This window comes from Oratosquilla oratoria, unplaced genomic scaffold (assembly GCF_046742065.1).
Source record: "Oratosquilla oratoria isolate Oo_2021 unplaced genomic scaffold, ASM4674206v1 SCAFFOLD45, whole genome shotgun sequence".
Classification (NCBI taxonomy): Eukaryota; Metazoa; Arthropoda; class Malacostraca; order Stomatopoda; family Squillidae; genus Oratosquilla; species Oratosquilla oratoria.
The window spans coordinates 6,537,367-6,565,047 of NW_027467710.1; the positions used below are offsets into that span (position 1 = coordinate 6,537,367).

Consider the following 27,681-nt stretch of genomic DNA (forward strand, 5'->3'; position numbering starts at 1 on the left):
ACCCTGAAGTCATGGCGGAAGCCGCTCGCTTCTACGCCTCTCAAGGGGCACAGATAATTGACATAAATTTCGGCTGCCCGGTGAAAAAAGTAGCAGGTAGTAAGAAGCTGGCAGGCTCCGCCCTACTCAAGGACGAACAGCAGGTGGAACAAATTATTCGTAGTGTTGTCAATGCTATAGACATACCGTTACGATTAAATACCGAACAGGCTGGGATATGAAGTCGCGCAATGCCATTCGTATTGGACAGATTGCGGAAGATTGCGGCGTTTCTGCCTTGGCCCTACACGGAAGAACCAGAGAGGACAAATATCGTCCATTTGCCGAGTACGAAACTATTCGACAAGTAAAAAAACATGTTAATATTCCGGTGATAGCTAACGGGGACATCTCAAGCAGTGACAAAGCGGCTTACGTTTTTGACTACACTGGGGCTGATGGAATTATGATCGGGCGAGGTTCTTTTGGACGCCCTTGGATATTTGCAGAGATCAACCAAAAGCTATTTGGAATTAACTATAGCAGTGAGCTGACCGATGAGTACAAGTGCCAAACAGCAGTTGAAACACGTCGAACGCTCGTATGATATAAATTGTTACAATCCCGAGAGTAAATTGCTGATTAATACCACTAATCAACCAGTGCGTACCGCCGATCATTCTCGAATTGCTAACAAAATAATCAACTGGTATTTATTAAGCATGTCGACCCAAACGGATGCGAGGTCTAAAATACTGAGCAGTAGAACCCCCGGCGAACAGTTGTCATTATTTAAGGAAGCGATATATGCCACACTGTAACCCGTCTACAACACGCTGAGTTTACCCGATATACATCTGATTGTGTCCTGACATAATCACACACAACCCCCATAAAATAATATACAGGTCACGTGAACAATGACAAATACACCACTTAACGCAGACTCGCTGTCTGAGGCAACTGACAAGGCCGTATCGGACTATCTCGAGCTGTTAGGAGATCACGAAGCAACGAATTTATACCGTCAGGTTGTGGATGAAGTTGAACGCCCTTTATTGGAAGTCATCATGAAGCACACACGCGGCAATCAGTCAAAAGCAGCGACCTGCTTAGGCATGAACCGTGCGACACTGAGATCAAAGCTAAAGCGTCACGGCTTGCTTTAATCAATAAAGTTAGTGCCATATTTATGAGGCATTCATTGCTTAAACCAAAGCTTGGAATGCCTCATTGAATTATTTTTGTTTTGAGCTAAACGCTAGCCTTAGCCAGCAACAATACAGCGCTAGCGGCAATTCCCTGCTTCTTCCCTACAAAGCCCAAACCTTCAGTCGTCGTTGCTTTAATGCCAATCTGATCGACATCAACCTTCAAATCTTCAGCCACTAATGCCCGCATCGTATCAATATGTGGCGCCATTTTCGGTGCTTGCGCCATGATCACACAGTCCATATTCATCAAGCTATAGCCTTTATCCAGCACTAGCTGATACACATGACGTAGCAATATCCGACTATCAATATTTTCAAAATCAGCCGCGGTATCCGGAAAGTGTTTTCCGATATCACCTAAGGCCAATGCACCCAGCAAGGCATCACAGATTGCATGCAGCAAGACGTCACCATCCGAATGGGCAACAAAACCCGCTTCATAAGGAATAGTGACGCCACCCAGCACAATATGATCACCAGGCCCAAAGGCGTGAACATCATAGCCATTTCCGATGCGCATATTCGTCATTAAGTGAAATCCTTAGTCGTCAGTAAGTAGTCAATAAAGCCAAGATCAGAAGGCTGTGTCAGTTTGATATTATCCGCGAGCCCTCAACCAACAGCACCGATTTGGCAACCGCTTCCATTGCAGAGGCCTCATCCGTAATCACAGCATTAGCAAGTTCAGCCTGATGCAGTGCGTCACGCAGTTCAGCTAAGCGAAAAATTGCGGAGTTTGCGCATGCCATAGGTTTTCACGGCTTTCTGTGAGTGTGATTTGCTTGGTATTCGCCTTCCGAGCGCTTCATGGTGTCTCTAACGGGTGTCGCAAGGATTCCACCGACAACACCGGCACCACGAATCGCCAGCAGTGACTGGATATCACCCAATCGAACACAAGGCCGAGCGGCATCATGAACCATTACCCAGCTATCAGGTGGTATTTGTTGCTCTTGAATAAGGTAACGAAGCCCATTAGCCACGGTATCGGAGCGCTCTGCACCGCCGAAACAGCTAATGATTAAAATATCAGGAAAGGTATATTTAAGCGTCGTTTGCAAGTCTGGCCAATACTCATCAGCCTCGCTCACAACAATCAAAACACCCTGTAATTGCGGCAATTGCGCAAAGCGCGAGATGGTATGTTCCAGGATGGTTTTATCATGCAGCTTGAGATACTGCTTGGGACATTCAGCGGACATCCGCTTGCCCACGCCAGAGGCTGGAATGACTAGCCAAACCGCCTCATCAGCTGACGATAATGATGTGCTCATTATTCTGTAAGCGTGACAGTATCAACAGGTGCTTCTGCTTCCAAGCGTACCTACGGGCGTGGTCGGCTTTACATCGAGAATCACTTCAAAGAAGGTTTCCCGATTTCGAATCATGCCTAGTTCACTGCGGGCGCGCTCTTCCACCGCATCATTTCCAGACTGAGCATCATCCAGCTCCGCCCGAATTTGCCGATTAAGCGCAGCCTGCTTTTCATTCTGCGCTTTCATATCAGCGATTTCTTTTTCCAAACGCCATTTAGCCGGATAACTGCCATGACCGACCCACAGGCTTGACACCAGCAGCAATAGCAAAATGGCCATAACAGTTATCAGGTATTTCATGAGTTAGAGATCCTTATTAACTCAGGTAACGAAACGCAGCAGCACCTGCGAAACTTGCATTAGCGCCCAGCTCCTGCTCGATTCTCAGCAGCTGGTTGTACTTGGCTACTCTGTCTGAACGAGACAGTGAGCCAGTTTTGATTTGGCCAGCATTGGTTGCAACAGCCAAGTCAGCAATCGTTACATCTTCAGTCTCACCAGAGCGGTGAGAAATAACTGCAGTGTAACCCGCGGCCTGAGCCATACGAATCGCTTCCAGCGTCTCGCTCAAAGTACCAATCTGGTTTAACTTGATCAGGATTGAGTTAGCAATGTTCTTATCAATACCTTCCTGGAAGATAGAAGGATTAGTAACAAACAGATCATCACCAACTAGCTGTACTTTGTTACCTAAACGCTCAGTCAGCAACTTCCAGCCATCCCAGTCTGCTTCATCCAAACCGTCTTCGATACTGATAATTGGGTACTTATCAACCCACACTTCAAGGAAGTCGACCATTTCAGCAGCACTAAAGCTCTTGCCTTCTGAAGCCAGCTCGTACTTACCGTTTTTGTAGTACTCAGAACTTGCACAATCCAGACCCAGACAAATATCTTTTCCTGGCTCGTAACCGGCACGCTTAATCGCTTCCAGAACTTCAATGGCTTCTTCGTTAGAAGACAAGTCCGGTGCAAAACCACCTTCATCACCAACCGCTGTATTCAGACCTTTCTCAGTCAGTACTTTTTTCAGCGTATGGAATACTTCAGCACCGTAACGAACGGCTTCTGCCAAGCTCGTTGCGCCAACAGGCAGAATCATGAATTCCTGCATATCAACACTGTTGTCAGCGTGCGAACCACCGTTGATGATGTTCATCATTGGCACTGGCATTTTGTATTGCGTCTCGCCACCTAAGTACTGGTACAAACCAACACCCGCGTCATTCGCTGCAGCATGAGCAACAGCCAAAGAAGCCGCCAACAATGCATTTGCACCTAAACGGGCTTTGTTGTCAGTGCCGTCTAGCTCGATCAACTTAGCATCTAAAGCTGCTTGATCATTTGCATCCATACCAACAATCGCCTGAGCGATTTCGCGCCATTTACATTAGCAACGGCTGTTTGTACGCCTTTACCTAAGTAGCGCGCTGCACCATCACGTAATTCAATGGCTTCACGAGCACCTGTCGATGCTCCAGACGGCACAGCTGCCCGTCCGACAACGCCATTACTCAACGTAACATCCGCTTCTACCGTTGGGTTTTCCACGTGAATCAACAATCTCACGAGCAATAATTTTTGCAATATCAGTCATTTGCTATACCAGTTAGTCAAAAAAATTATAGGGTTTGCTCAAGGTACGGAGCCGCTTTTACCGCACGATCAATATCCAGCAAAATTTTCAGTAATTCTTCCATCCGATGCGTCGGCCAAGAATTTGGTCCATCACTCAACGCCTCTGCAGGGTTTGGATGTGACTCCATAAATAAGCCAGACACACCTGCAGCCACTGCCGCACGAGCCAATACCGGCACATGCTGACGCTCACCACCGGAGGCATTACCTTGTCCACCGGGCAATTGCACGGAATGCGTCGCATCAAATACCACCGGGCAACCCGGTTTCACGCATGGTTGCCAGTCCCCGCATATCGGAAACCAGATTATTGTAACCGAAGGTGTAGCCACGCTCACAGACCATAATCTGCTCATTACCCGTTGCACGTGCCTTATTAACCACGTTACCCATGTCCCATGGCGCGAGGAATTGGCCTTTCTTGATATTGACCGGACGACCTAATTTAGCCACATTTTGGATAAAGTTGGTCTGGCGGCACAAAAATGCCGGCGTCTGAAGCACATCAGCTACTTCAGCGACTTCATCCATTGGTGAGTCTTCATGAATGTCAGTCAGCACAGGCAAGTCAAATTCCGACTTAACCTTAGCCAAAATACGCAGACCTTCTGAAATACCAGGGCCGCGGTAGGAGTCATGCGAAGAGCGGTTAGCTTTATCGTAAGAGGCCTTAAAGATGTAAGGCACGCCCAAGCGCTCAGTAATTTCTTTAAGTTGCTTCCGCAATTTTAAGCGTCAATAATTCTGACTCTACGACACAAGGCCCAGAGATCAGGAAAAAAGGCTGTTGTTCGCCAACTTCATAACCACATAACTGCATACTCTCACCTATTTCGTATTTGTTTTATTTTTCTGATGATCAAGTGCCGCACCAATGAAACCGGTAAACAGCGGATGACCTTCACGCGGACGCGATGTAAATTCCGGGTGGAACTGACAAGCCATAAACCAAGGATGATCACTTTCAGCTCAATCATTTCTACCAACGAACCATCCTGAGACAGACCGGATAATACCAGTCCTTTGCTTTCCAACACTTCGCGGTATTTGTTGTTGAACTCGTAACGGTGACGATGACGCTCAACCACTGAGCTGCTGCCATAGGTTTTAGCTGCTAGAGAGCCTTCTTTAAGCTCACAACGCTGACCACCTAAACGCATGGTTCCGCCCAGATCTGAATCGCTATCACGCGTCTCAAGCTCACCCGTCTCGCTCATCCACTCGGTGATCAAGCCAATCACTGGCTCTTCAGAGTCTTCAACAAACTCAGTACTGTGTGCCGCAGTTAAACCGGCGCAATCGCGAGCAAATTCAATCACAGCAACCTGCATACCCAGACAGATACCTAAATAAGGAATCTTATTTTCACGAGCATAACGCACTGCGCTGATTTTACCTTCAACCCCACGAATACCAAAGCCACCAGGAACCAAAATGGCATCCACATTCTCAAGCTGCTCAAGTCCATCGGACTCTAATTTCTCAGAGTCAATATACAAGATGCGAACACGAGCACTGTTTTGAATACCGGCATGGCTTAAGGCTTCATTCAATGATTTGTAAGACTCCGTCAGATCGACATACTTACCTACCATCGCCACAGTTACTTCCGCTTCCGGGAACTCCATGGCATTAATCACTTTGCGCCAGTCGCTTAAGTCAGCCTCTGGCAAGTTTTCCAAGCCAAGCTTGCGAGCCACAATCTGATCCAATTTCTGTGCATGATACCACAATGGAATTTTGTAAATATTATCCAGATCCATGGCAGAGATAACCGCTTCCTCTGGCACATTGGTAAACAAGGCGATTTTGACGACGCTCATGATCCGGAATTTTACGCTCGCTACGGCATAGCAATACATCTGGCTGAATACCAATTGAACGAAGCTCTTTAACCGAGTGCTGAGTTGGCTTAGTTTTAAGCTCACCTGCAGCGGCCAAATAAGGCACTAAGGTCAGGTGCATAAACAAAGCATTACTGCCCTCTTCCACACCCATCTGGCGGAGCGCTTCAAGGAATGGCAGTGACTCGATATCACCAACCGTACCACCAACTTCAACCACCGCAATATCCGCATCACCAGCCGCGGCTCTTACGCAGCGCTTGATCTCATCGGTAATGTGCGGAATGACCTGAACCGTTGCGCCCAAGTATTCACCGTGACGCTCTTTACGAATAACTTCGCTATAAATGCGGCCAGTCGTAAAGTTATTTAGCTTAGATGCTTTAAAACCAACAAAACGCTCATAGTGCCCCAAATCCAGATCCGTCTCTGCACCATCTTCGGTGACAAACACTTCACCGTGTTGAAACGGACTCATCGTACCGGGGTCGACGTTGATATAAGGGTCAAGTTTCATCATTGTCACTTTAAGACCACGCGCCTCCAGAATGGAGCCCAGTGAAGCACCTGCGATTCCCTTGCCAAGAGATGAAACCACACCACCGGTGACGAATATGTAACGTGCCATTGAATATACCCTAAACTGTTGCTCAAGCTTGCTTGAATGAATTAAAGTTTGAATTAATATGGGCTGAACACGTGTCACCACACCACGAAGTACCAGACCAAAAAAATATTCCGCGAATGCTACCACACACACCGCTTTTTGGAAACACCCCAAAGGCTTGCCACATTTTGGCTAAAATTATCCGGATGGCTTGGTCAGCGAACAAACTTATGTATAATCGCTCGCATTCTAAACCACACGATAATTGAACATGCTTAGCTTTTCAGTCGCGATAATTCTTGGGTTAATCTTACTAGTATGGAGCGCTGACCGCTTTGTTGATGGTGCTGCTAACCTTGCCAGAAACTGGGGTATCTCTCCGTTCATCATCGGTGTTTTAATTGTAGGCTTGGGTACATCAGCCCCTGAAATGCTGGTTTCAGCTGTTGCAGCACTGGAAGGCAACCCCGGTATCGGTATTGGAAATGCGATTGGCTCCAACATCACTAACATCAGCTTAGTACTGGGTGTCACTGGCATTAATGACCAACCTTCCGGTACGCTCAGAAATTGTTAAACAAGAACTTCCACTGATTTTATGTGCAGGCTTGTTAAGCTGGCTGTTAATGGCTGACCATTATCATGGCTTCTGGGATGGGGTTATTTTAATCGGGCTGCTTAGCCGCAGTGCTTGGCTGGCTCACTTACTCCAGCAAACAGCAACAAGCACATCTCCTGGTGATGAGTACCTGGAAGAGTCGATGGACGACCTGCCAGATGAATTACCAATGAACAAGGCAATACTCTGGACGGTTGTCGGCTTGGTACTGCTATTGGCTAGCTCTAAAGCCTTAGTTTGGGGTGCTAGTGGTATTGCAGTAGCGTTTGGGGTAAGCGACTTAGTGATTGGTTTGACCATTGTCGCAATCGGTACCAGCTTACCCGAATTGGCTGCCAGTATTTCAAGTGCACGTAAGGGCGACACTGATCTGGCGATTGGTAATATTGTTGGTTCTAACCTATTCAATAACTTAGGCGTCTTAGCGATTCCGGCACTGATTGATCCGGGCTTAGTACCTGATGGCGTCTTAAGCCGTGATATGCCGATTAATGATTGGCTTGACGCTATTGTTAATTATTTTAGCTATGGCTTGTTTTCACGATCGCGATACCAAATTACTCGCAGTCGTGGTGCTTTATTTTTATCAATATTTGTCGCCTACCAAGTTCTGCTTTACTATCAACAGTAATCAGCGACGATTAATAATAAGAAAGGATACTTAAATTGACCGACTTAACTCCAGCTCTACAGCAGGACCTCATCAGCAATGCACGACAAGTTATTGTTGATGAAACAGCTGCCATACAGGCACTCCTTGAGCGCATTGATGACAATTTTGCAGAGGCCTGCCAAAGCATCTTAAAATGTGAAGGCCGCGTTATCGTAACTGGCATGGGAAAGTCTGGTCATATTGGCCATAAAATTGCTGCAACGCTGGCAAGCACCGGCACCCCTGCATTCTTTGTTCACCCGAGTGAAGCCTTGCATGGCGACTTGGGTATGATTACAGCGGCCGATGTGGTTATTCCAATTTCTAACTCAGGCACAACGGTTGAGTTAGTGACCTTGTGTTCGGTTGTTAAGAACCAGGGTACACAGCTAATCGCCATGACGGGAAACCCTGACTCAATACTTGCTAAGTTTGTCGCACTTTCACATTAATATCAGTGTTTGAAAAAGAAGCCTGCCCCCATGATTTGGCACCAACTTCGAGCACTACCGCTACTTTGGTTATGGGTGATGCCATAGCGATTACCTTGTTAAAAGCTCGCTCCTTCACGCCAGAGGACTTTGCTCGCTCTCATCCCGCAGGCCGTCTCGGAAAGCGCCTGAGCATTATGGTACAAGATTTAATGCATAGCGGCGAAGAAATGCCTCAGTCCACCCGGATGAAACGCTGGAAAAAGCGATTTTGGTGATGACGGGCAAGCAGCTAGGTGCCACTTTAGTCACCGACAATAATCGACAACTGATCAGCATCTTTACCGATGGTGATTTACGTCGTGCATTTGAAGCAGGCATCGACCTAAGACAGTCAAAGTTGTCAGACATAACGGTCAAAGGCTGCTTTCGAATCATTCCAGACGCATTGGCAATGGAAGCGCTGACGATGATGCAAAAGCACAAAATTACCGTGCTGCCCGTCGTGGATGCTCAAAACCAAGCCGTCGGTGTCATTCATATGCATGACCTGCTAAAAGCCGGTATCGTGTAATTAATGAAATTACTCGGTCGCATCTTATTCTTTATCGTATTGGCAGTTGCGGCTGTCGGTACTTGGGTGAACCTGTCCTGGAAAGAACTGTCAGAATTTACAACAAATACACCGAGTGAATCACGAATTGATTATTATTTAAATGACTTCACTTGACGAATATTGGCGCTTCAGGCCAAGTCCGGTATCGCTTGAGTGGACAACATTTAATACACAAACAAGCAAGTGGTGGCAGTGAGGTTTACCAACCCAATATTGAAGTAAGCTCTGCCCAAGGTGAAACAGTGGACCTTGAATGCAGAAAATGCCTTACAACAATCTAAAGATGGTAACATTGCATTAACAGGGGCTATTCGCGTGCATAAACCCGAATTTAACGGCTCACCTGAATTCACACTAACAACCAGAGATCTGACTTACGATCCCCTCCGCCAGAATATTTTCATCAGATGCAGAGATTGATCTAGTAACAGCTCAGGGCACCATCCACGGGACTGGCTTTGAAACCAGTTTGAATGAACAGGAACTAAGGATCCATTCTAATGTACAAGCAGATTATCAACCCACTCCGTAGGATGCCTCTGATTCTGGCATTACTGATTGCCAGCGCCCCTTCGATGGCCCTAAAAAATGACGTTACACAACCCGTGCGGATTAATGCTGATAATGTGGTGTTTAATAAGTCTAAAGGTTTAGCGACTTACAGCGGCAACGTGGTCATTATTCAGGGAAGCCTACAGCTTAGAGCTTGGGAAATTGTGATTCAGGCACCTAATAACACCATTCGCACCATCACGGCTAAAGGCAACCCAGTCCAATTTCAACAGACCATGGATGACGGTAAAGTAGCCAAAGGTCAGGCTCGGCTGATTCGTTATCAAGTTGAAGAAAAGCGCTTATTTTTAGATGGCGATGCCGAGTTAGCACAAAAATGACAAGTTTAGCAGCGAGCACATTGAATACTCGACACGTACCGGCGAATTAAAAGCAGGTTTAGGCGAGAGTTGAAGGCAAACGACCTGATCCCAAAGGCCGTGTTAGCGCTATTTTCTACCCAACGAATAAAGTTAAATAAGCAGGTTATCAACTTGAGTGTACTGGCAGCAAACGGCCTGCATAAGAGCTACGGTAAGCGTAATATTCTGCAGGGATTTTCTCTGCAGGTAAACAGCGCCGAAGTAGTTGGCCTGCTGGGCCCTAATGGTGCAGGTAAAACAACCTGCTTCTATATGATTGTGGGCTTGGTGGGTATTGATCGCGGCACTATCACACTGAATGATGCCGACCTTGACTCAAAAGTCGATGCATCAACGCGCACGACACGGAGTTGGTTATCTGGCTCAAGAAGCCAGCGTCTTTCGCAAGCTCTCAGTGCAAGACAACATTATGGCCATCCTGCAAACCCCGCAAAGGAATGAGCCGTCGAGATCGACACGAAAAGATGGAAAGTTTGCTGGAAGAATTCCAGATTACCCACATTCGTGATAGCTTAGGCATTAGCTTGTCAGGCGGTGAACGTCGGCGCGTTGAAATTGCACGAGCACTGGCAACCGAACCTGCGTTTATTCTACTGGATGAGCCCTTTGCCGGGGTTGACCCAATCTCTGTGATTGAAATCCAGAAGATTGTCAGCCACCTTAAGCAACGAGGCATTGGCGTACTCATTACCGATCATAACGTGCGTGAAACCCTTGGCAATCTGTGATCGTGCTTATATCTTAGGTAACGGCACTATTCTGACTCAAGGAACACCGCAGGACGTTCTAGCCAATCGCCAAGCGCGCGAAATCTATCTTGGCGAAGATTTCAAGCTGTAAACAGCAATAATTATTAGCCAGACTGCTCAACTCAACGACCACCAATCGGGAACCGCACTATCTTGAACGACATCATGATATGCTGATTTTAACTAAAGGAAGTTGCCTCACAAACCCACTTCGGCAGCCTGCGTCCATGTATTTTCTACTATTTGGTAAAGTAGAGGAAATTGTGCTCACGGGATTGACCGCGGTCAGCAAAAAGACAATTATAAAAATATGCTGAAACAAGGAATCCACCTCAAACTTGGACAGAGCCTGTCCATGACTCCGCAATTGCAGCAAGCAATCAAAATGCTGCAACTCTCTTCTCTCGAACTGGAACAAGAAATTCAGAACGTACTGGAGACTAATCCTCTGCTGGAAAGACAAGAGGATTCGGAGAGCAATTTAAGTAACGAGACTGAACGCGATCCAGATATTGCAGAACATAGTTCTGAGAGCAGTTTGAGCGAAACTATTCCGGAAGAACTCAGCACTGACTCACAGTGGGATGACACTTACGATACTGAGTGGAAAACCAGCATACCGAAGGCGAAAGCGCCTCTGACTACATTGAGAAGTTGCACTCAGAAAGTGAAGGCTTACGTGAGCACTTAGTCTGGCAAATCGACATGAGCAACCTAAGCTCAATCGACAAGCAAATTGCACATTTAATAATCGACTACATTGGGGATGATGGCCTACTCACTGAGCCGCCTGAGCAGATTCTGGAAGCGCTTGAAGCCGAACTCCCCAATTGAATTGGATGAAGTCGAAGCCGTTCTAAGATTCATTCAACACCTCGACCCAGTGGGTGTTGGCGCACGTGATTTAGGCCAAAGTTTGTGGCTACAATTTAATTTTACCTATCCAAATCATGCACTTAAGAAAAAAAGCCCAACAGTTGCTAGAAAAAGATCTGGACTTACTTGCTAAACGGGACTATAAAAGTATTAAGAAACAGATTAGGTTAAATAGTGATCAGCTCGACACACTCATTGACCTAGTTAAGACTCTGGACCCTAACCCGGCAGGTCGTTTTAGTCAGGGCGATGTGGACTATATTAAGCCCGACGTTTACGTCAAAAAGGTAAAGGGCCGCTGGCTTGTCACCCATAACTCTGAAACGCTTCCCGCGATACAGGTTAATGACAGCTACGCAGAGCTGGTTTCTGATAGTCGTACCGATAAGGCGGCAGCGGACTACATTAAAAATAATCTCCAACAGGCGAGGTGGTTTATTAAGAGTCTAGAAAAACAGAAATACAACCATACTCAACGTTGCCCATGCAATTGTTGAACGCCAGATGGCGTTTCTACAGTATGGTGAAGAAGCCATGAAACCTATGGTTCTGAAGGGACTTGGCCGAGCAATTAGACTTGCACGAGTCCACTATTTCCAGGGTCACCACCAAAAAATACCTGCATACACCCGAGGCATTTATGAATTTAAATTCTTCTTCTCAAGTCACGTAAATACTGAAGCTGGCGGCGAATGCTCAGCCACCGCTATCCGGCCATGATCAAAAAAATTATCACCTCGGAAAACCCCAGAAAACCTTACAGTGACAACAAATTGACGAACCTGCTTAATGAGCAGGGAATCAACGTAGCGCGACGCACTGTCGCCAAATATCGTGAGGCATTAGCTATTCCCTCATCGCACGATCGTAAAGCACTATCGTGAATATGGAATAGCCGCCCTGCGAGAGTGGAATCATCCTTTTGACGGTTCCGCTAACTGCAACTCAAAACGGAGACAATTAGTATGCAATTGAATATTACCGGTCATCACATTGAGATTACTCCTTCTCTGAGCAATTACATTCAAGAAAAGACCAAGCGTCTCACCCGTCATTACGACCAGGTGCTGAATATCCATGTGATTCTTGAGGTCCAGAAGCTCCAACACAAAGCTGAAGCATCTATTCTGGTCAGTGGTAACCATTTGTTTGCAGATGCAATCAATGAAGATATGTACGCGGCAATTGACTCCCTGGCGGACAAGCTGGATCGCCAAATTCTGAAGCACAAAGAAAAAATCACCAGCAAACATCGACAGGAAGGTAGCCACCGTAATATTATTGCGGAGTAAACCCCTACTGCGGAAACTCACTATGTTGAGTGAAATTAACTCCCTATTGAGCCCTGAGCGAACTTTGTTCGTTCAGGAGCTCGAAAGCAAAAAGCGTGTGTTTGACACATTAGCTGAACTCCTCTCCCACAAGCAGAGCCAACTTAGCCAAGATGATATTTTTGATCTCTTGATTGAACGGGAAAAGCTTGGATGTACTGCCATCGGCGGTGGCGTGGCACTCCCTCGTGCCAGAGCCGACATTACTCAACCCTATGCAGCACTACTCATCCTGAAAAATGGCATCGCCATTGAAAGCCCTGATAAAGAATCGGTTTCTGTGTTTTTAGCACTTCTATTGCCGGAAAGCACCTCCCAACGCTACTCTGAAATGATCTCCAGCCTCATGATGCGCATCTCCTCTCCCGACCTGTCGCCGAAGAGCTTGCTGAAACATCTGAGCCTGAGATTGCCATTAATTACTTTGAAAACCTGTTAATTCAAGACAAGGCGGCCTGACCCATGCATGTAGTCATCATCAGCGGCATGTCCGGTGCTGGAAAATCCCAAGCACTGAATACACTGGAAGATCAGGATTATTACTGTATCGATAACCTGCCATTGAATATGCTGGAATCCTTATTCAGTAATGAATGGGTTTGCACTAAAGAAAAAGTGGCTATTGGGATTGATGTGCGAAGTGGCACCAATGAGCTAGCAGCCTTGCCGGCCATCGTTAAAACCTTAAGGAACGCTTCCGTACGGACTTGGTATACCTTTACGCCTCTAAAGGCATAATTTTTAAGCGCTATGATGAAACACGGCGCAAGCACCCTCTTTCTACCCCAACCATGGGATTGAGTGCGGCGATCCATGCTGAATATGAACTGCTGAAAGTGGTGCGCTCGATTGCTGATTTGCAATTGGAGACGAGCACGACTGACATCTATCAGCTGGCGTCCATGATCAAAAAGCGCATCTGTGTGCTATCAGAAAAACAGCTGTCACTATCTTTTCAATCATTTGGCTTCAAGTACGGTGCACCGCGCGATTCTGACTTTATTTTTGACGTGCGCTGCCTGCCTAATCCTTACTGGGTCCCTGCACTACGGATCAAATCCGGCCAAGAAGAAGCCGTTTCAAAATGGTTAGACTCACAGCCGCTAGTGCAAAAAATGTATGAGGATATTCGCAAGTTTCTGGAAGACTGGATTGCCTCATTTTGTGGAAAACCAACGTGCCTACCTCACACTCTCCATTGGCTGCACCGGCGGGCATCATCGCTCAGTTTACCTGATTGATAAATTGGCCGAATATTTCAGGCAAAATAATGAAGTATCAATAATTATCAATCATCGTGAGATTGAGGCTAAAAAGAAACAGCAGCCCTGATCTGATTCTTGTTAGAATGCCCTATCTAAAAATTCTGACAACGACAAATCATGAGCAGCCCTGACAATCTCAATAAAGAAGATCGCCTAAGCTCGCTGAGTGGTGCGATAGAAAACGGCAGTTTATTCACACTGCAGCGCATGTTAAATGCCCTGCATCCTGCTGAAATCGCACACCTTTTTAGAATCTTCCCCGCTATCCCAACGCAAAGTCGCTTGGGAGCTAATCAAGCGCGAAAATGAAGGTGCGGTTCTCGTTGAACTGAATGACGAGGTGCGCTCGCAACTTACTGAGTCCATGGATACCGAGGACTTGGTCGAAGCACTTAAAGACCTTGATGCCGATGACATGGCTGACTTCCTGCAAGGTTTGCCAGATACTGTTATCAAAGAAACGCTGGCGGGTATGGGCCGCCAAGAGCGGGAGCGAGTTGAAGCAGTCCTTGGCTACGACGAGGACACTGCTGGCGGTATGATGGATACCGAAGTGGTCACCATCCGCTCAGATGTAACCGTTGAGGTAGTGCTTCGTTATTTGCGCATGAAGAAGGAACTCCCCTCTAATACCGACCATTTAGCCGTCGTCGACAGCTATGACAACTATTTTGGTGTGGTTTCTTTATCTCGCTTAGTGACCAGCAAATCGGACAGCAGTATCTTGGATATCATGAATCATGACTATCCGGTTATTCCTGCCGAGATGACTAGTCAGAAAGTCGCTACCCTTTTTGAACACCGCGACCTGATATCAGCACCCGTTGTTAATGATAACGGCAAGCTATTGGGCCGATTAACCATCGATGACGTGGTCGATGTTATTCGTGATGAAGCCGAACATTCGATTAAAAGCATGGCCGGTTTGAATGAAGAAGATGATTTGTTTGCGCCGATTCTTCCTAGTGTTAAACGCCGCGCGCTATGGCTTGGCACCAATCTGGTTACTGCTTTTATGGCCGCTGCTGTAATTTCTCAGTTTACAGATACTATCGAGTCAGCCGTAGCCTTAGCTGTGCTAATGGGTGTGGTTCCGAGCATGGGGGGCATTGCTGGTAGCCAAACACTCACCATGGTGATTCGTGGCTTAGCGCTTGGCCAAATCGGTAAATCAAATACTCACAGCCTGCTGAAAAAAGAACTTTTACTCGGATTTATTAACGGCATTATTTGGGCGTTGGTGGTTTTTGTAATCTCAGCCGTTGCGCTAAAAGATATTGAAATTGGGATATTTATCGCGATTGCGATGTTATTGAATTTGCTAGCGGCCCCCCTTATCAGGTGTTTTGCTACCGCTATTATTACAAAAGCTGAAGATTGATCCGGCACTGGCGGGGAGTGTATTACTCACGACTATTACAGATATTGTGGGATATGCTGGTGTTTTAGGACTGGCTGCCCTATTGCTACCTTACCTAAGAAGTGTTTTCTCTTAGGGAACACAAAAGCCGTAGCTGTGACCTGAAAGCGAACTAAACAACAATAGGCCTACTCCATAGCATTTACAGCATTTACAGCATTTACAGCATTTACAGCATTTACAGCATTTACAGCATTTATCAGTGAGAAAGGTGCTGTACCAGCAAATCGGTACAGCACCTCATCAAAACCTACTTAAGACCACGACTCTTCTTAATCAAATCATAAGCCGCCTGAATCTCTTTAGAGCGCTCAGTCGCCATCTTGATCATATCTTCCGGCAAGCCTTGCCCCATTAACTTATCAGGGTGGAATTCACTCATCAGCTTGCGGTAAGTCTTTTTAAGCACAGCATCGGTAACTGACTGCTCAACACCCAATGCCTGATAGGCTGATGCCAATGAATCAGCTGGACTCTGACCACCATAAGAACCGCCACCAGTTTGGCCGCCTGTATGATACTGGCCACCATTAAACTGGCTCTGTGCCCGAATCATCATTAACAACTGCTCGAACGACTGTGGCGAGAAGCCCAGCTTAGTTGCGATTTCCCGTAACAGCTCCTGCTCAACTGCTGCCAACTGGCCATCAGCCATTGCTACGCCCAGCAGGTACATAATCATTAACTGCTTCAGGTTAGCCGCATCACCACTAACTTGTCTGAATTCGGCAATCGTGTCATCCAGCGAAAACTCAGAACGAGTTCCCTGCTTAAACCATTCAATCGCTTGCTTACGATGCTCTGGCGTCATGCCCATTTGCTGCATAAACTTTTCAGCATGTGCAATCTCAGCTTCAGAAACCCGCCCGTCAGACTTGGCTATTTTGCCCATCAACAAAAACAAGGTTGTAATAAAGGCATTCTGACGCTCAACGCGACGCTTCGGGTTAACTCCAAATAAACCAGCATTCGTGCGACCAAAGCGGTTAGCAAGCCATGCACCGGCAAAAAAGCCAATTAGCGCGCCCCAAAAAGCCGTAAATGCTGTAGCCAATTATGGCCGTTATATACTTGGCATAACGTATCATCGTAAATCCTGAAAATATGGTTAGCGGCGCTATGCCGTGTGAATAGCCCAAGCGACATCGGCCGCCTGACGATTTGCGAGTACATCATGCACTCGCACAATGCGGACACCTGCCTGAATGGCTAGCGCTGTTGTAGTTGCCGTTGCAACACCGCCAATTGAGCACTGTCTGGCTGCTGGCAAATAGTCGATAAAAAACGTTTTCGGCTAGTACCCAGTAATACAGGGAAGCCATGAGCACAAAGCTCTGGCAAGTGTTTGAGTAATAGGAGGTTATGCTCCAGTAACTTACCAAAACCAATACCGGGATCTAGAATAATATTAGACTTAGCAACACCTGCTGCTTCGGCCAATTTGGCGCGCTCTAGCAGATAGCCAAACACCTCAGTGACCACATCATCATAATGCGGGTCTTGCTGCATAGTGACGGACTTACCACGGCGATGCATCAATACAATCGGTAAATCCTTTGCCGCGCAAGATTCATCATCTCGGGGACTCTTCAGCTGCAGAAATATCATTTAACCAATTAACACCGGCCTCAACCGAGGCTTTAGCCACCTCAATATCCGTCGTATCAATACTCAGCGGAAAATTCTCCGGCAATTGCTGTCGTAAGCGATTAATCACCGGAATCACACGCCGTAGCTGCTCATCCGTATCCACCGTTAATGAGCCAGGACGCGTCGACTCGCCACCAATATCAATGATGTCCGCACCTAAGCGTACCATTTCCAAAGCATGACTAACCGCACGCTCAGGATCATTATGCTGACCGCCATCCGAAAAACTATCCGGCGTGACATTCAGAATACCCATGATTAGCGGCTTATCACCGATTGGCAGTGACATCAGTATTTACTCCTGAGTAGCAGCGCTAGATGCAGGCATTTTGCTCAATGCAGTCACGCAATCAGTAATCAACGCTGGCCCCTGATAAATCAAACCGGTGTAAACCTGCACCAAAGCAGCACCCGCATTAATCTTATCGATAGCATCTTGTTCGCTGAAAATCCCACCTACACCAATAATTGGGATTCTATTGCCCAATATCGCAGCAAACTCAGCAATCACTTCAGTGGAGCGAGCCGTTACTGGCGCACCACTTAAACCACCGGCCTCTTCTCCATGCTTCATGCCCTGCACTGCATCGCGAGATAAGGTGGTATTGGTCGCGATTAAACCATCAATCTCATTACTCAGTAGACACTCGGCAATGCCGGCAATCTCTTCTGAACTTAAATCCGGAGCAACTTTAACCGCTAGAGGACGATAAAAACCATGCTGCTTTTGCAATGCCAATTGCTCAGCCTTAAGCGCACCCAGCAAGGCATTTAATTCTTCACCATACTGCAGCGAACGTAAGCCAGGGGTATTGGGTGATGAAATATTGATAGTGATGTAATCGGCATGTGGGTACGCTTTTTGCAGACAGACAATGTAATCATCCATCGCCAGATCCACCGGCGTCACCGGCATTTTTGCCAATATTGATACCCACGACACCTTGGTAGCCATTGGCGCGTGCACGCTGCACATTGTCAACTAAATGATCGACACCAGAGTTATTAAAGCCCATGCGATTGATAATGCCGTTAGCCTCTGGCAGGCGGAATAAACGCGGCTTTATATTACCCGCTTGCGGCCGTGGGGTGACTGTGCCGATTTCAACAAATCCAAAACCCAGTGCCGCCAATGCTTCAAGGTAGTCACCATTTTTATCAAGCCCCGCAGCCAAACCGACACGATTTGGAAAACGAACGCCCATGACTTCGACCGGATCAGCAGGTGCTTGAGCCACAAAGCGATTCAGCAGATTTAAGCGATTAGCTAGATTCAGGCCTTTAAGGGTGACGTTATGCGAGGTTTCGGCCGGCAGTTTAAACAGTAATTGGCGTGCGATTGGGTACACAGGATTCTCTCGGTCAAAATGTGGGGCTGATTATCCCCAGAAAAAGGAAAGGCCGCAACAGCGACCTCCCTAATAACGTATCAATACAATCAATTGTTTAATTAACGCTGACTCTCCAGCGCGGCAATCCGCTCTTCTAAGGGCGGATGCGTCATAAACAACTTTTTAAATCCATTACCAATACCACCCGCAATACCAAAGGCTGCTAGTTCTCCCGGGTAAATCTTGTGGCTGATGCCCACGCTGTAGCGCTTTGAGTGCATCAATCATTTTTTGACGACCCGCTAGCTCAGCACCACCTTTGTCTGCCTGAAACTCGCGGTAACGTGAAAACCACATCACAACGATATTCGCCAGGAAGCCTAATGCAATTTGCGCAATAGTCGAGACAATGAAGTAAGTCATGCCATAGGAGCCGCCCTGATGGCCACCATCGTTATTACGGTTGCCCGACAGCGCAGAGTTCACCACAGAGGCAATCACGCGGGAGAAGAAGATAACGAAGGTATTCATGACACCTTGCAGTAAAGTCTGAGTAACCATGTCGCCATTCGCGACGTGGGCTATCTCATGCCCCAATACCGCCTCAACTTCATCGGCATTCATGGTGTTTAACAAACCTGTACTCACCGCGACCAAGGCAGCATTTTTGCGAGCCCAGTAGCAAAAGCATTTGGCTCTGGCGTATCGAAGATACCCACTTCCGGCATATCGATTCCGACTTTCTCAGCTTGTCTGGCGACCACATTTAACAACCAACGCTCTTGCTGGTTCGTTGGCTGCTCAATAACATGCACGCCCATGCTGCGCTTAGCCGAGCTTTTGGACATCGCTAAGCTGATAAAAGAGCCTGCAAAGCCCATCACTAGTGACATGACGGCAATATAACCAAACTCTGCGGGCAGACCCATCTGCCGCAATGACTCGGAAATGCCGAACAAGCCGTCCAACACATTCCATAAAATCCCCAACACCACTACGACTGCGAAGTTAGTGGCCATTAACAACAGTACACGCTTCATGCGTTGTCCTCTCGATGATTCAGATGATAATGGAAAAACATGGCTCTTCCATCGCTTGCTTTCAAGCGGCCCACTTTAAAAATGACCGCGCTTCATGCTTATTATTCAACCCCTTAGTCAATCTGCTATGGCTAAAGGTTCAGTTCATTACCGCTTCGCAATCTGCGACTACGGCAGGATTTTGTGTACGTTTCTACCCAGCAATAGCCACGCGGTAATTGCGCCGCCAATGCCGCCAAATAAATGACCATCCCACGACACGCCTTGCTGCCACGGTGCAATGCCGCTAATCAGTACACCACCATAAGTAATGGCGATAAAAATACTGATAATGAGCGGCACCAAACGTTTTTTCCAGCAAGCCGGAAACAATCAAAAACACGGCCAGCCCAAATACCAGCAAACTAGCACCAATATGCAAAGTATCGCCGCGCCCAAACAACCACAGCAGCGAACCACCAATGCCAATAATCAGGCAAACAATTACAAGCTATTGGCTCGGGAACCCGCCAGCAAAGCCAGCATCACTATCAGTGGAACGATATTCCCCATAATGTGCGCCAGATCGCCATGCAAAAAGGTCATGGTGATAATGCCGATCAACCCACCAAAGTCGCGAGGAATCAAACCCAGCTTTTCCAGCGGCAGAAAACGATCCAACACGAAAATAGCCCAGATAATTCCGACAAAAATCAAAATACTAACCAGCTCTTCTCTGACTTTGTGCGCGTAATTTTTCATAAATTAGCTATCCTCAGACAAATGCGCTGATTTCGGAATTAATTTCGGACCAACGTTGCGTATCCAGCAAAGCACTGCGATTCATATAGGCCTTACCTTGCATACGCTCAAGGCGCTGCATGCTGGCCACACAGGACTCTGCATTCAGGTCAATCTTCGCCTGATCCAATACCTGAATCACACCTTCGCGGTTATTACACAATAGAATCATGTCACAACCTGCACCTAATGCCGCTTGTGCGCGTTCTGCATAATTACCGGCAAATGAGGCACCTTCCATATTCAGATCATCACTGAAAATAACGCCCTCAAAGCCCAGCTGTTTACGCAGAATATCTTGCAACCAAACATTAGAAAATCCTGCTGGCTGGCTATCCACTGACGGATAGATCACATGAGCGGGCATCACTGCATCCAAGCCTTTGACATAAGATCAGCAAACGGCATCATATCCATCGGGCCAATTGCTTCCAGCGCACGATCGTCAACTGGAATTTCAAGATGAGAATCTGCCACAACGGCACCATGACCAGGGAAATGCTTACCCGTAGCCGCCATCCCCGCTTCATGCATACCCGCGATATAGGATTCTGCCATTCGACTTACAATTTTTGCATCAGCATGAAAAAGAGCGGTCGCCAATTACCTGACTCACGCCATAATCCAAATCCAACACTGGCGCGAAGCTAAAATCGATATCAATGGCTCTTAACTCAGCCGCCATTAGCCATGCATGATTATGTGCCGCTTTCAGGGCCTGCTCTTCACTCTCACTATTGGCATATAAGGTTCCCAGTGCAGGCAAGCGCGTAAAGCCTTCTCTAAAGCGTTGCACCCGACCACCTTCATGATCCACACCAATGAGCAAGGGCTTATCCGTCGCCGCACGAATATCACGAACTAACTGCTCTAGCTGCCCGACATCCTCATAATTTCTGGAAAAGAAGATAACCCCGCCGCAATACGGGTGTTTCAGCAGTTCACGTTCCTCTGCTTGAAGGTGTGTTCCTTTAAGATCCAGCATTAATGGAGCGATCGGCATAAGTGTATTCTCATCATGATTTTTTGATTTGGCACAGTATAAACGTCTATACCGCCGCTTGCAGGCTCAATTCGCGCTATTGTGCATTTCCAAAAGCTATCTATTCAGCTGTTATTCAGTTCCGCGCTAAAACCATTACTTTCGTCAGGCTCCGCATATAACTTTTTTATTGCCCCGCGTAAAACATAAAGGCTTGGAAGGGATGAATTAAAAGGAGCTTTATTTATGAACTCAACTGCTGAGTTTGATCAATACCGGGGGGCATTGCATCCAACAAACCGTTACAGCGATGTGCAGATTTTATCAGCTAACGGGCGCATAGGACGCTTTGAGTATTTCTTTTACTCAATCATTATACCCTTTTTAGTGTTTTGGATTATTGCGGCACTGGCCGGCATATCCAGTCGTTTTGGCGAGCTCGGGGAGCGATCGCTTATGTATTATTGGCCGCTGGCTTTTGCGCCGCACTGATTATTTATGTGCAGCTGACCATTCAGCGCTGCCATGATTTTAATGCCAGTGGCTGGTTGGCTTTATTGCTGATATTGCCATTCGCCAACATTATATTCTGGCTAATCCCCGGAAACCCTGTGGTCAATCGCTTTGGTGGACGACCGAGACCACCCAGCAAACTACTGAGATTAGGCGCTGGCATCTTATTGCTGATCCTTGTGGCTGGCGCAACTTACTTCGGATTAGATTATTTAGGTCAGTAATTACACCAATTGCAAGCGTAAAGATTCCGTAAGATTAATAGTCTCTGCCCACGGCTTTATATACAATGTTTGTATTAGCCGTGTACAGGGGCCAGCTTGGGTCGGCTTCCGTCACGACATATAACGACTAAAATAAAGACGGTGATGCATGAAACAGCTCATACTAATAATTGCACTAATTGCCAGCTCGTTTGCACTGGCGAGCTACCTGATCAAAAGCACCCCAGAACCAAGGAAACGTGTCCGACAGCCTGTCGTACCAGTGGTCGATATCATGACACCACAACTCCAGTCGTATACCCTGAAAATTCGCTCTTCCGGCTCAGTGGAGTCCAACCTCAGTACCAATATCGTTGCAGAAGTCTCTGGCAAAGTAACCTCTATATCTCCCGTATTTGAAGAAGGTAGTTACTTTCGCAAAGGCGATCTGCTGTTGAGCATTGATAACACCAATTACCGCAATGCCATCGTCATCGCAACCGCTGAAGTCAGCCAGCGCATGCTTGAAGTTAAAACCGAACAAAATCTCGCCGATCTCGCAGAGCGTGATTTCAAATTATACGGAGCCAATCGCCGCCCTACTGATATCGCGGCTCGTAAGCCACATATTGCTTCAGCCATGGCAAACCTTGACGCCGCCAAAGTACGCCTTGAACAAGCTCGCGATGATTTAAATAAAACCAGAATTCTCGCCCCCTATGATGGACGACTATTGAGCCGCAGCGTGAATGTGGGCCAATACATCACCGCCGGAACCTTAGTTGGCCAGGTGTATTCCAGTGACTATGTAGAAGTTCGCCTGCCACTCTCATTATCCGAATATGAAGAATTGGATTTGCCGGAAATTTACAGCAATCAAAAAGTCAGAGCCGATCAATGGCCTGAGGTTTCATTTTCTGCTAAATACGCCGAGAAGCAACACGAGTGGAAAGGTCGCATTGTACGAACCGCTGCCGCTATGGATGCTCGTACCCGACAAATTGCCGTGATTGCCCGCATCGAAAACCCATTCTCTAAAAAGGCGGGCAGCGATGCGCCTCCGGTAAAAGGTAGGCCAATTCCTACAAGCTCAAATTATCGGTAGCACCTTTAAAGAACGTTTATGTCATCCCTACCCGCTCAACCCGCCAAAACCGTGAAGTCATGCTATATGACGAAGGCAAAATTCGCATTAAACCCATTGAGGTATTAGCACGAGAAAATGATCAACTAGTCATTTCCAGTGATTCGATTCCGCCGCAAGCCAAGTTGATCACCACGCCAATGCCTTCGGCTAAAGATGGTATGGCTGTGCGCTTAGTTGGTGAGAAAACTGAGGATCGACCAACCAAAGGTGGTGGTGGCCGACCTGAAGGTGGTAAACGAGCAGGCGGCGCGAATGGCGATAAGCCTGCCAATGCAGCCGCGCGTCAGGGCTCTCAACGCCCTGCTTCGAAAACTTCTGCCGAGGCCAACTAAATGCACGGAGCAATTGCCTGGTTTGCCAGAAATCATGTCGCGGCCAATTTGCTGATGGTCGTTATCGTTGCCGCTGGCATCTTCACCATGTTCAACCGCATTCCGCTGGAAGTGTTTCCATCGTTTGAACGTGATGTGATCAATGTAAGCGCCAGCTATTCGGGCGCTGCACCCAATGAAGTTGAAGAAGGTGTCATTCGCAAAATTGAGGAGTCGGTTGCCGATATTCCTGAAATTGAACACATCATCAGTACCGCCAGCGAAGGCTCTGCTTCTGTTAGCTTAGAAGTTATTAAAGGTGCGGATAAGGATAAGCTGCTAAACGAGGTCAAAAGTCGTTTAGATGCGATCACAGACTTGCCTGATGACGTGGACTCACCCGTCGCCAGTACCTCGGTCAGAACCCGTGAAAACATCAATGTCATCGTCTATGGCGAAATGACTGAGATGGAGTTGAACAAAGAAACCTTGAAAGTACGCGATGAGCTACTCAAACAACCGGGCATTACACAGGTTGCGATTAGTGGTTTGCGCCCTTATGAAGTGGCTATTGAAATACCCGAAGTCACCCTGCAGCGCTATGGCTTGAGCCTTGATGATGTCTCAGGCAATCAGTCGCTCCTCGCGCGATATTCCCGCCGGTACACTGAAGACCGATGCTGGTGATATTCGTATTCGTACTTTGGGTAAAGTTACCAGCGCCCAGCATTTAACGACATCAATATTCGCAGTAATGCAGATGGCACACAAATCGTCCTTGGCGATATCGCCACCATCATTGATGGCTTTGATGAAGGCCCGCAATACACGACGTTTGATGGTAAACGTGGTGCATCTCTAGAGGTTTATCGGGTTGGTGACCAAAGTGCGATTGAGCTCTCCAAAACCGTTATCGAATACGTCGCTGATAAGAATGACCGACTACCGGAAAATATCACGCTAACTTATTGGCGGGATAACTCGGTGAGTTTGAAAGCTCGTCTTTCAACCCTGGTCACCAGTGCTGCTCAGGGTTGCTTGCTGATATTCTTGCTGCTCGCATTATTCTTGCGACCGATTGTAGCCTTATGGGTAAGCGTGGGTATTCCCATCAGCTTTATGGGCGCGATGATTATCATGCCCGAGCTTGGCGTTACCTTTAACCAAATCAGCTTGTTCGCCTTTATTATCGTACTCGGAATCGTGGTCGATGATGCCATTGTAACTGGTGAGAATATTTACACTCACCTGCAATCGGGTAGCGACCCAACGACTTCCGCCATTCAGGGCACTCAGGAGGTTTCTGTACCCGTTACGTTTGGCGTACTGACGACTATGACAGCCTTTGTGCCGCTGCTAATGGTTGATGGCTTACGAGGACAGATCTTTGCGGTAATTCCCGCCGTAATTATTCCAGTACTTTTGTTCTCGCTGATTGAATCAAAACTGATTTTGCCAGCGCATATGACCTCGGTTCGACGTCGGCCTGCCAATGCTAAACTCAATATCATCAGCCGTATTCAGCGTGGTATTGCGGGCAGCTTGGAATGGTTTATTCATCGTATCTTCTCACCGTTTTTGAATGTCGCGCTTAATCTGCGCTACTTCACGCTGACCTTCTTTGTGGCCTTACTAGTGCTCTCGATTGTCGCCATTAATACCGGACGCTTCGCGTTTACCTTCTTCCCGCGTATCCAGAGTGAATACGTGAGTGCTGACCTGACTATGCCGGAAGGCACACCGATTGAAGTCACCAGCAAGCATGTTGATAATATGCTGACCCAGTTACTAGCCTTGCAAGAGCGCTATGTAGACCCTGGCACCAATGAAAGCGTGATTCGCCACATACTCACTACCGTGGGCACCAAAGGCGGTAGCCGACGCCAACTGAGTAGCAGTGGCCAGTCCAATATTGCACGAATTCAATTTGAAACAACGCCACCAGAGGCCCGTACCATTAAAGTCTCCAGTCTGGATATGATTCGTGACTGGCAGCGCATGATTGGGGATATTCCGGGGGTTGAAAGCCTCTCCTTCCGCGCGGAAATTGGCCGTGGCGGACAGCCGCTGGAAATCCAGCTAAATGGCGATAACTTTGATGAGCTTTCTCAAGCGTCCACCGAAATCAAGAGAAGACTAGCCAATTACTCGGGCTTGTTTGATATCACTGATAGTTTTGAAGGTGGTAAAGATGAAATCCGCATGCGCATTAAGCCGAAGCTGAAATGCTGGGCTTGTCGCTAACGGACCTTGGTCAGCAAATTCCGCAATAGTATTTTTGGAGCTGAGGCACAAACCTTATCGCGTGGTAGTGAGGATGCTAAAGTCATCGTGCGCCTACCCAAGCAAGAGCGCTACTCGGTCACTGCGCTGGAGAAAATTCGCATTCGTACCAGTAATGGTGATTTGATCCCTCTGCTAGAAGTTGCCGATGTTGAAATTCAGCAAGGTTTCTCCAAGATCAGTCGCTATGATGGCCAACGCGTACTAACAATTGCCGCTGATGCGGATAAAGAAAATGTCGATATGCCGCGCATTCAAGCGGAAATGCAGGAGTGGTTACCTGAGATTCTGCTTAGCTATCCGGATGTCGGCTATGGCTTTGAGGGAGAACTGAAAGAACAATCCGAAGCATTTGGCAGCCTGTATTTTGGACTGGCCTTCGCGCTACTGGGTATATATTGCCTATTAGCGATCCCTTTTCGCTCTTATGTGCAACCTTTTATCGTTATGGGGGTCATTCCGTTTAGCATTATTGGTTCGCTCATTGGTCATGCCATTATGGGAATGACCTTGAGTATTAGTAGTATTCTTGGGATGCTTGCGCTCACTGGCGTGGTCGTGAATGACTCGCTGGTATTGGTGGACTACATCAACCGCAAACGACTCGAAGGTATGGACCTGCTGGATGCCGTCAGAAAGGCCGGTGGCGCACGTTTTCGCCCCATATTGTTGACGTCGCTTACAACCTTTGCCGGTTTGCTGCCACTAATGTTCGAGAAAAGTACCCAGGCACAGTTTCTGATTCCGATGGCAGTCAGCCTCGGGTATGGCATCTTATTTGCCACCCTGCTGTCATTGGTGCTGGTGCCGGTTAGTTATCTGGTGCTGGAAGACATTAAGCGAATCCTGCACTGGATTTACAGACTAGTATTTAATATTGATGAATCAGAGAAAAAACGGAACCTGCAAGTACTTAACCAAGCTGCCCTGTTTATTTGTGGCTGGCTATTATTCAGCAGCCACATCGCCTTAGCCGATGAGATCGACCTGCATGTCATGGGCGGCCAGTCCCAATATGCAAGGTTGGCGCAGCGATGCACGCTACTACCCGCTGACCCACGACACCTGGACAGCACAATTCCCTTCTATTATGAAGCGGTCGACTATGCCTCGACTAAACGCCAATGGGAAACGCTACACTCCCAAGGTGGGCACTTTGCACTCGGCCATTTTGGCCCCGAAGTAACCTTTGCTCGCGCAGTTAAGAACTATGGCTTTAAGCCCGCTATTTTTAAATTCAGCTTTGGTAGCAGCAGTCTTGAAACGGTTTGGAAAAGCCCCGGACAAGGCGGCTTATATGATCGAATGATTCGCGAACTGCAACACTCGATTAACCTGTTAAAGCAACAGGGCCATCAGGTAACTATCCGCTCATTCACCTGGATTCAAGGCGAAACTGATGCCGGAAACGATGGCTTAGCTAATCGTTATTACTACAACCTTCAGCGCCTGATACACCATTTTCGCCATAACGTTGCCAGAAACCCTAGGTTACCGGTGATTTTGGGCGTGGATGAGCAACATCCATTAGTTAAGCAGCGTCCACAAGTGATCGCCGCACAGCAAAAGCTGGCCGCTGAAGATGCGAATACGGCTTATACTTCGATGCTTGGATTGGAAAAATCGGATGTGACGCACTTAACGGCTAATGGTGTGATTCAGCACGGTAACCGCTTGTTTAAGGCATATCTACAGCTGGCGTATCATCTGGACTTTTAGTTAGCCTGAAGAGTCATCACTAGAATCAGTTGTTGTTTCATCAGCAGCTGATTCTATATCCGGAACCACACCTTCTAGTACGTCTATGGATGGCTCTATATGAGGCATCACCCACTCTAATGCTCTGCCGGTTTGTTCGTACTCCCGCTCATCCTTATCGCAGAATGCGGTTTTCTTAAGCTCAGGGTTGAGAAACAACTGAACTTCATCGCTGGCGCACAGTGATGAAG

The 27,681-nt window shown here is 47.3% G+C and overlaps 13 protein-coding genes and 1 pseudogene across 13 annotated transcripts; 8 read left to right on the forward strand and 6 right to left on the reverse strand.

Annotated features, from left to right (window-relative positions):
- Positions 1-1,233: 1,233 nt before the first annotated feature.
- Positions 1,234-1,713, reverse strand: LOC143023179 (2-C-methyl-D-erythritol 2,4-cyclodiphosphate synthase-like). The gene has a single exon (XM_076181700.1). The coding sequence runs from the start codon at positions 1,711-1,713 to the stop codon at positions 1,234-1,236; it is 480 nt and encodes a 159-aa protein (XP_076037815.1).
- A 235-nt stretch (positions 1,714-1,948) lies between these two features.
- Positions 1,949-2,467, reverse strand: LOC143023181 (2-C-methyl-D-erythritol 4-phosphate cytidylyltransferase-like). The gene has a single exon (XM_076181701.1). The coding sequence runs from the start codon at positions 2,465-2,467 to the stop codon at positions 1,949-1,951; it is 519 nt and encodes a 172-aa protein (XP_076037816.1).
- A 5,231-nt stretch (positions 2,468-7,698) lies between these two features.
- Positions 7,699-8,321, forward strand: LOC143023182 (arabinose 5-phosphate isomerase KdsD-like). The gene is made up of 2 exons (XM_076181703.1): positions 7,699-7,789; positions 7,903-8,321. The coding sequence occupies exons 1-2, from the start codon at positions 7,699-7,701 to the stop codon at positions 8,319-8,321; spliced, it is 510 nt and encodes a 169-aa protein (XP_076037818.1).
- Positions 8,322-9,449: 1,128 nt separating this feature from the next.
- Positions 9,450-10,691, forward strand: LOC143023183 (lipopolysaccharide export system ATP-binding protein LptB-like; annotated as a pseudogene).
- An 859-nt stretch (positions 10,692-11,550) lies between these two features.
- On the forward strand, positions 11,551-12,196 carry LOC143023184 (RNA polymerase sigma-54 factor-like). Its single transcript, XM_076181704.1, has 2 exons — positions 11,551-11,901; positions 11,996-12,196. The coding sequence occupies exons 1-2, from the start codon at positions 11,551-11,553 to the stop codon at positions 12,194-12,196; spliced, it is 552 nt and encodes a 183-aa protein (XP_076037819.1).
- Positions 12,197-12,790: 594 nt separating this feature from the next.
- On the forward strand, positions 12,791-13,246 carry LOC143023185 (nitrogen regulatory protein-like). Its single transcript, XM_076181705.1, has one exon. It carries the CDS (start codon positions 12,791-12,793, stop codon positions 13,244-13,246), a length of 456 nt encoding a protein of 151 aa, XP_076037820.1.
- Positions 13,247-13,598: 352 nt separating this feature from the next.
- LOC143023186 (nucleotide-binding protein Tgr7_0722-like) lies at positions 13,599-14,048 on the forward strand. The gene has a single exon (XM_076181706.1). The coding sequence runs from the start codon at positions 13,599-13,601 to the stop codon at positions 14,046-14,048; it is 450 nt and encodes a 149-aa protein (XP_076037821.1).
- Positions 14,049-14,286: 238 nt separating this feature from the next.
- LOC143023187 (magnesium transporter MgtE-like) lies at positions 14,287-15,453 on the forward strand. Its single transcript, XM_076181707.1, has one exon. It carries the CDS (start codon positions 14,287-14,289, stop codon positions 15,451-15,453), a length of 1,167 nt encoding a protein of 388 aa, XP_076037822.1.
- A 289-nt stretch (positions 15,454-15,742) lies between these two features.
- Positions 15,743-17,001, reverse strand: LOC143023188 (co-chaperone protein DjlA-like). Its single transcript, XM_076181709.1, has 2 exons — positions 16,872-17,001; positions 15,743-16,536 (listed from the first exon to the last, which is right to left on the reverse strand). The coding sequence occupies exons 1-2, from the start codon at positions 16,999-17,001 to the stop codon at positions 15,743-15,745; spliced, it is 924 nt and encodes a 307-aa protein (XP_076037824.1).
- A 64-nt stretch (positions 17,002-17,065) lies between these two features.
- On the reverse strand, positions 17,066-17,398 carry LOC143023189 (dihydropteroate synthase-like). The gene has a single exon (XM_076181710.1). It carries the CDS (start codon positions 17,396-17,398, stop codon positions 17,066-17,068), a length of 333 nt encoding a protein of 110 aa, XP_076037825.1.
- Positions 17,399-17,437: 39 nt separating this feature from the next.
- Positions 17,438-18,646, reverse strand: LOC143023190 (dihydroorotate dehydrogenase (quinone)-like). Its single transcript, XM_076181711.1, is given in 3 exon segments — positions 17,438-18,055; positions 18,057-18,517; positions 18,604-18,646. Coding segments are annotated over 3 exon segments (1,122 nt in total).
- Positions 18,647-18,665: 19 nt separating this feature from the next.
- Positions 18,666-19,097, reverse strand: LOC143023191 (protease HtpX-like). The gene has a single exon (XM_076181712.1). It carries the CDS (start codon positions 19,095-19,097, stop codon positions 18,666-18,668), a length of 432 nt encoding a protein of 143 aa, XP_076037827.1.
- A 3,063-nt stretch (positions 19,098-22,160) lies between these two features.
- LOC143023192 (membrane fusion protein MtrC-like) lies at positions 22,161-23,096 on the forward strand. The gene has a single exon (XM_076181713.1). It carries the CDS (start codon positions 22,161-22,163, stop codon positions 23,094-23,096), a length of 936 nt encoding a protein of 311 aa, XP_076037828.1.
- A 374-nt stretch (positions 23,097-23,470) lies between these two features.
- Positions 23,471-27,451, forward strand: LOC143023193 (nodulation protein NolG-like). Its single transcript, XM_076181714.1, has 3 exons — positions 23,471-24,111; positions 24,163-25,605; positions 25,762-27,451. The coding sequence occupies exons 1-3, from the start codon at positions 23,471-23,473 to the stop codon at positions 27,449-27,451; spliced, it is 3,774 nt and encodes a 1,257-aa protein (XP_076037829.1).
- Positions 27,452-27,681: the final 230 nt, after the last annotated feature.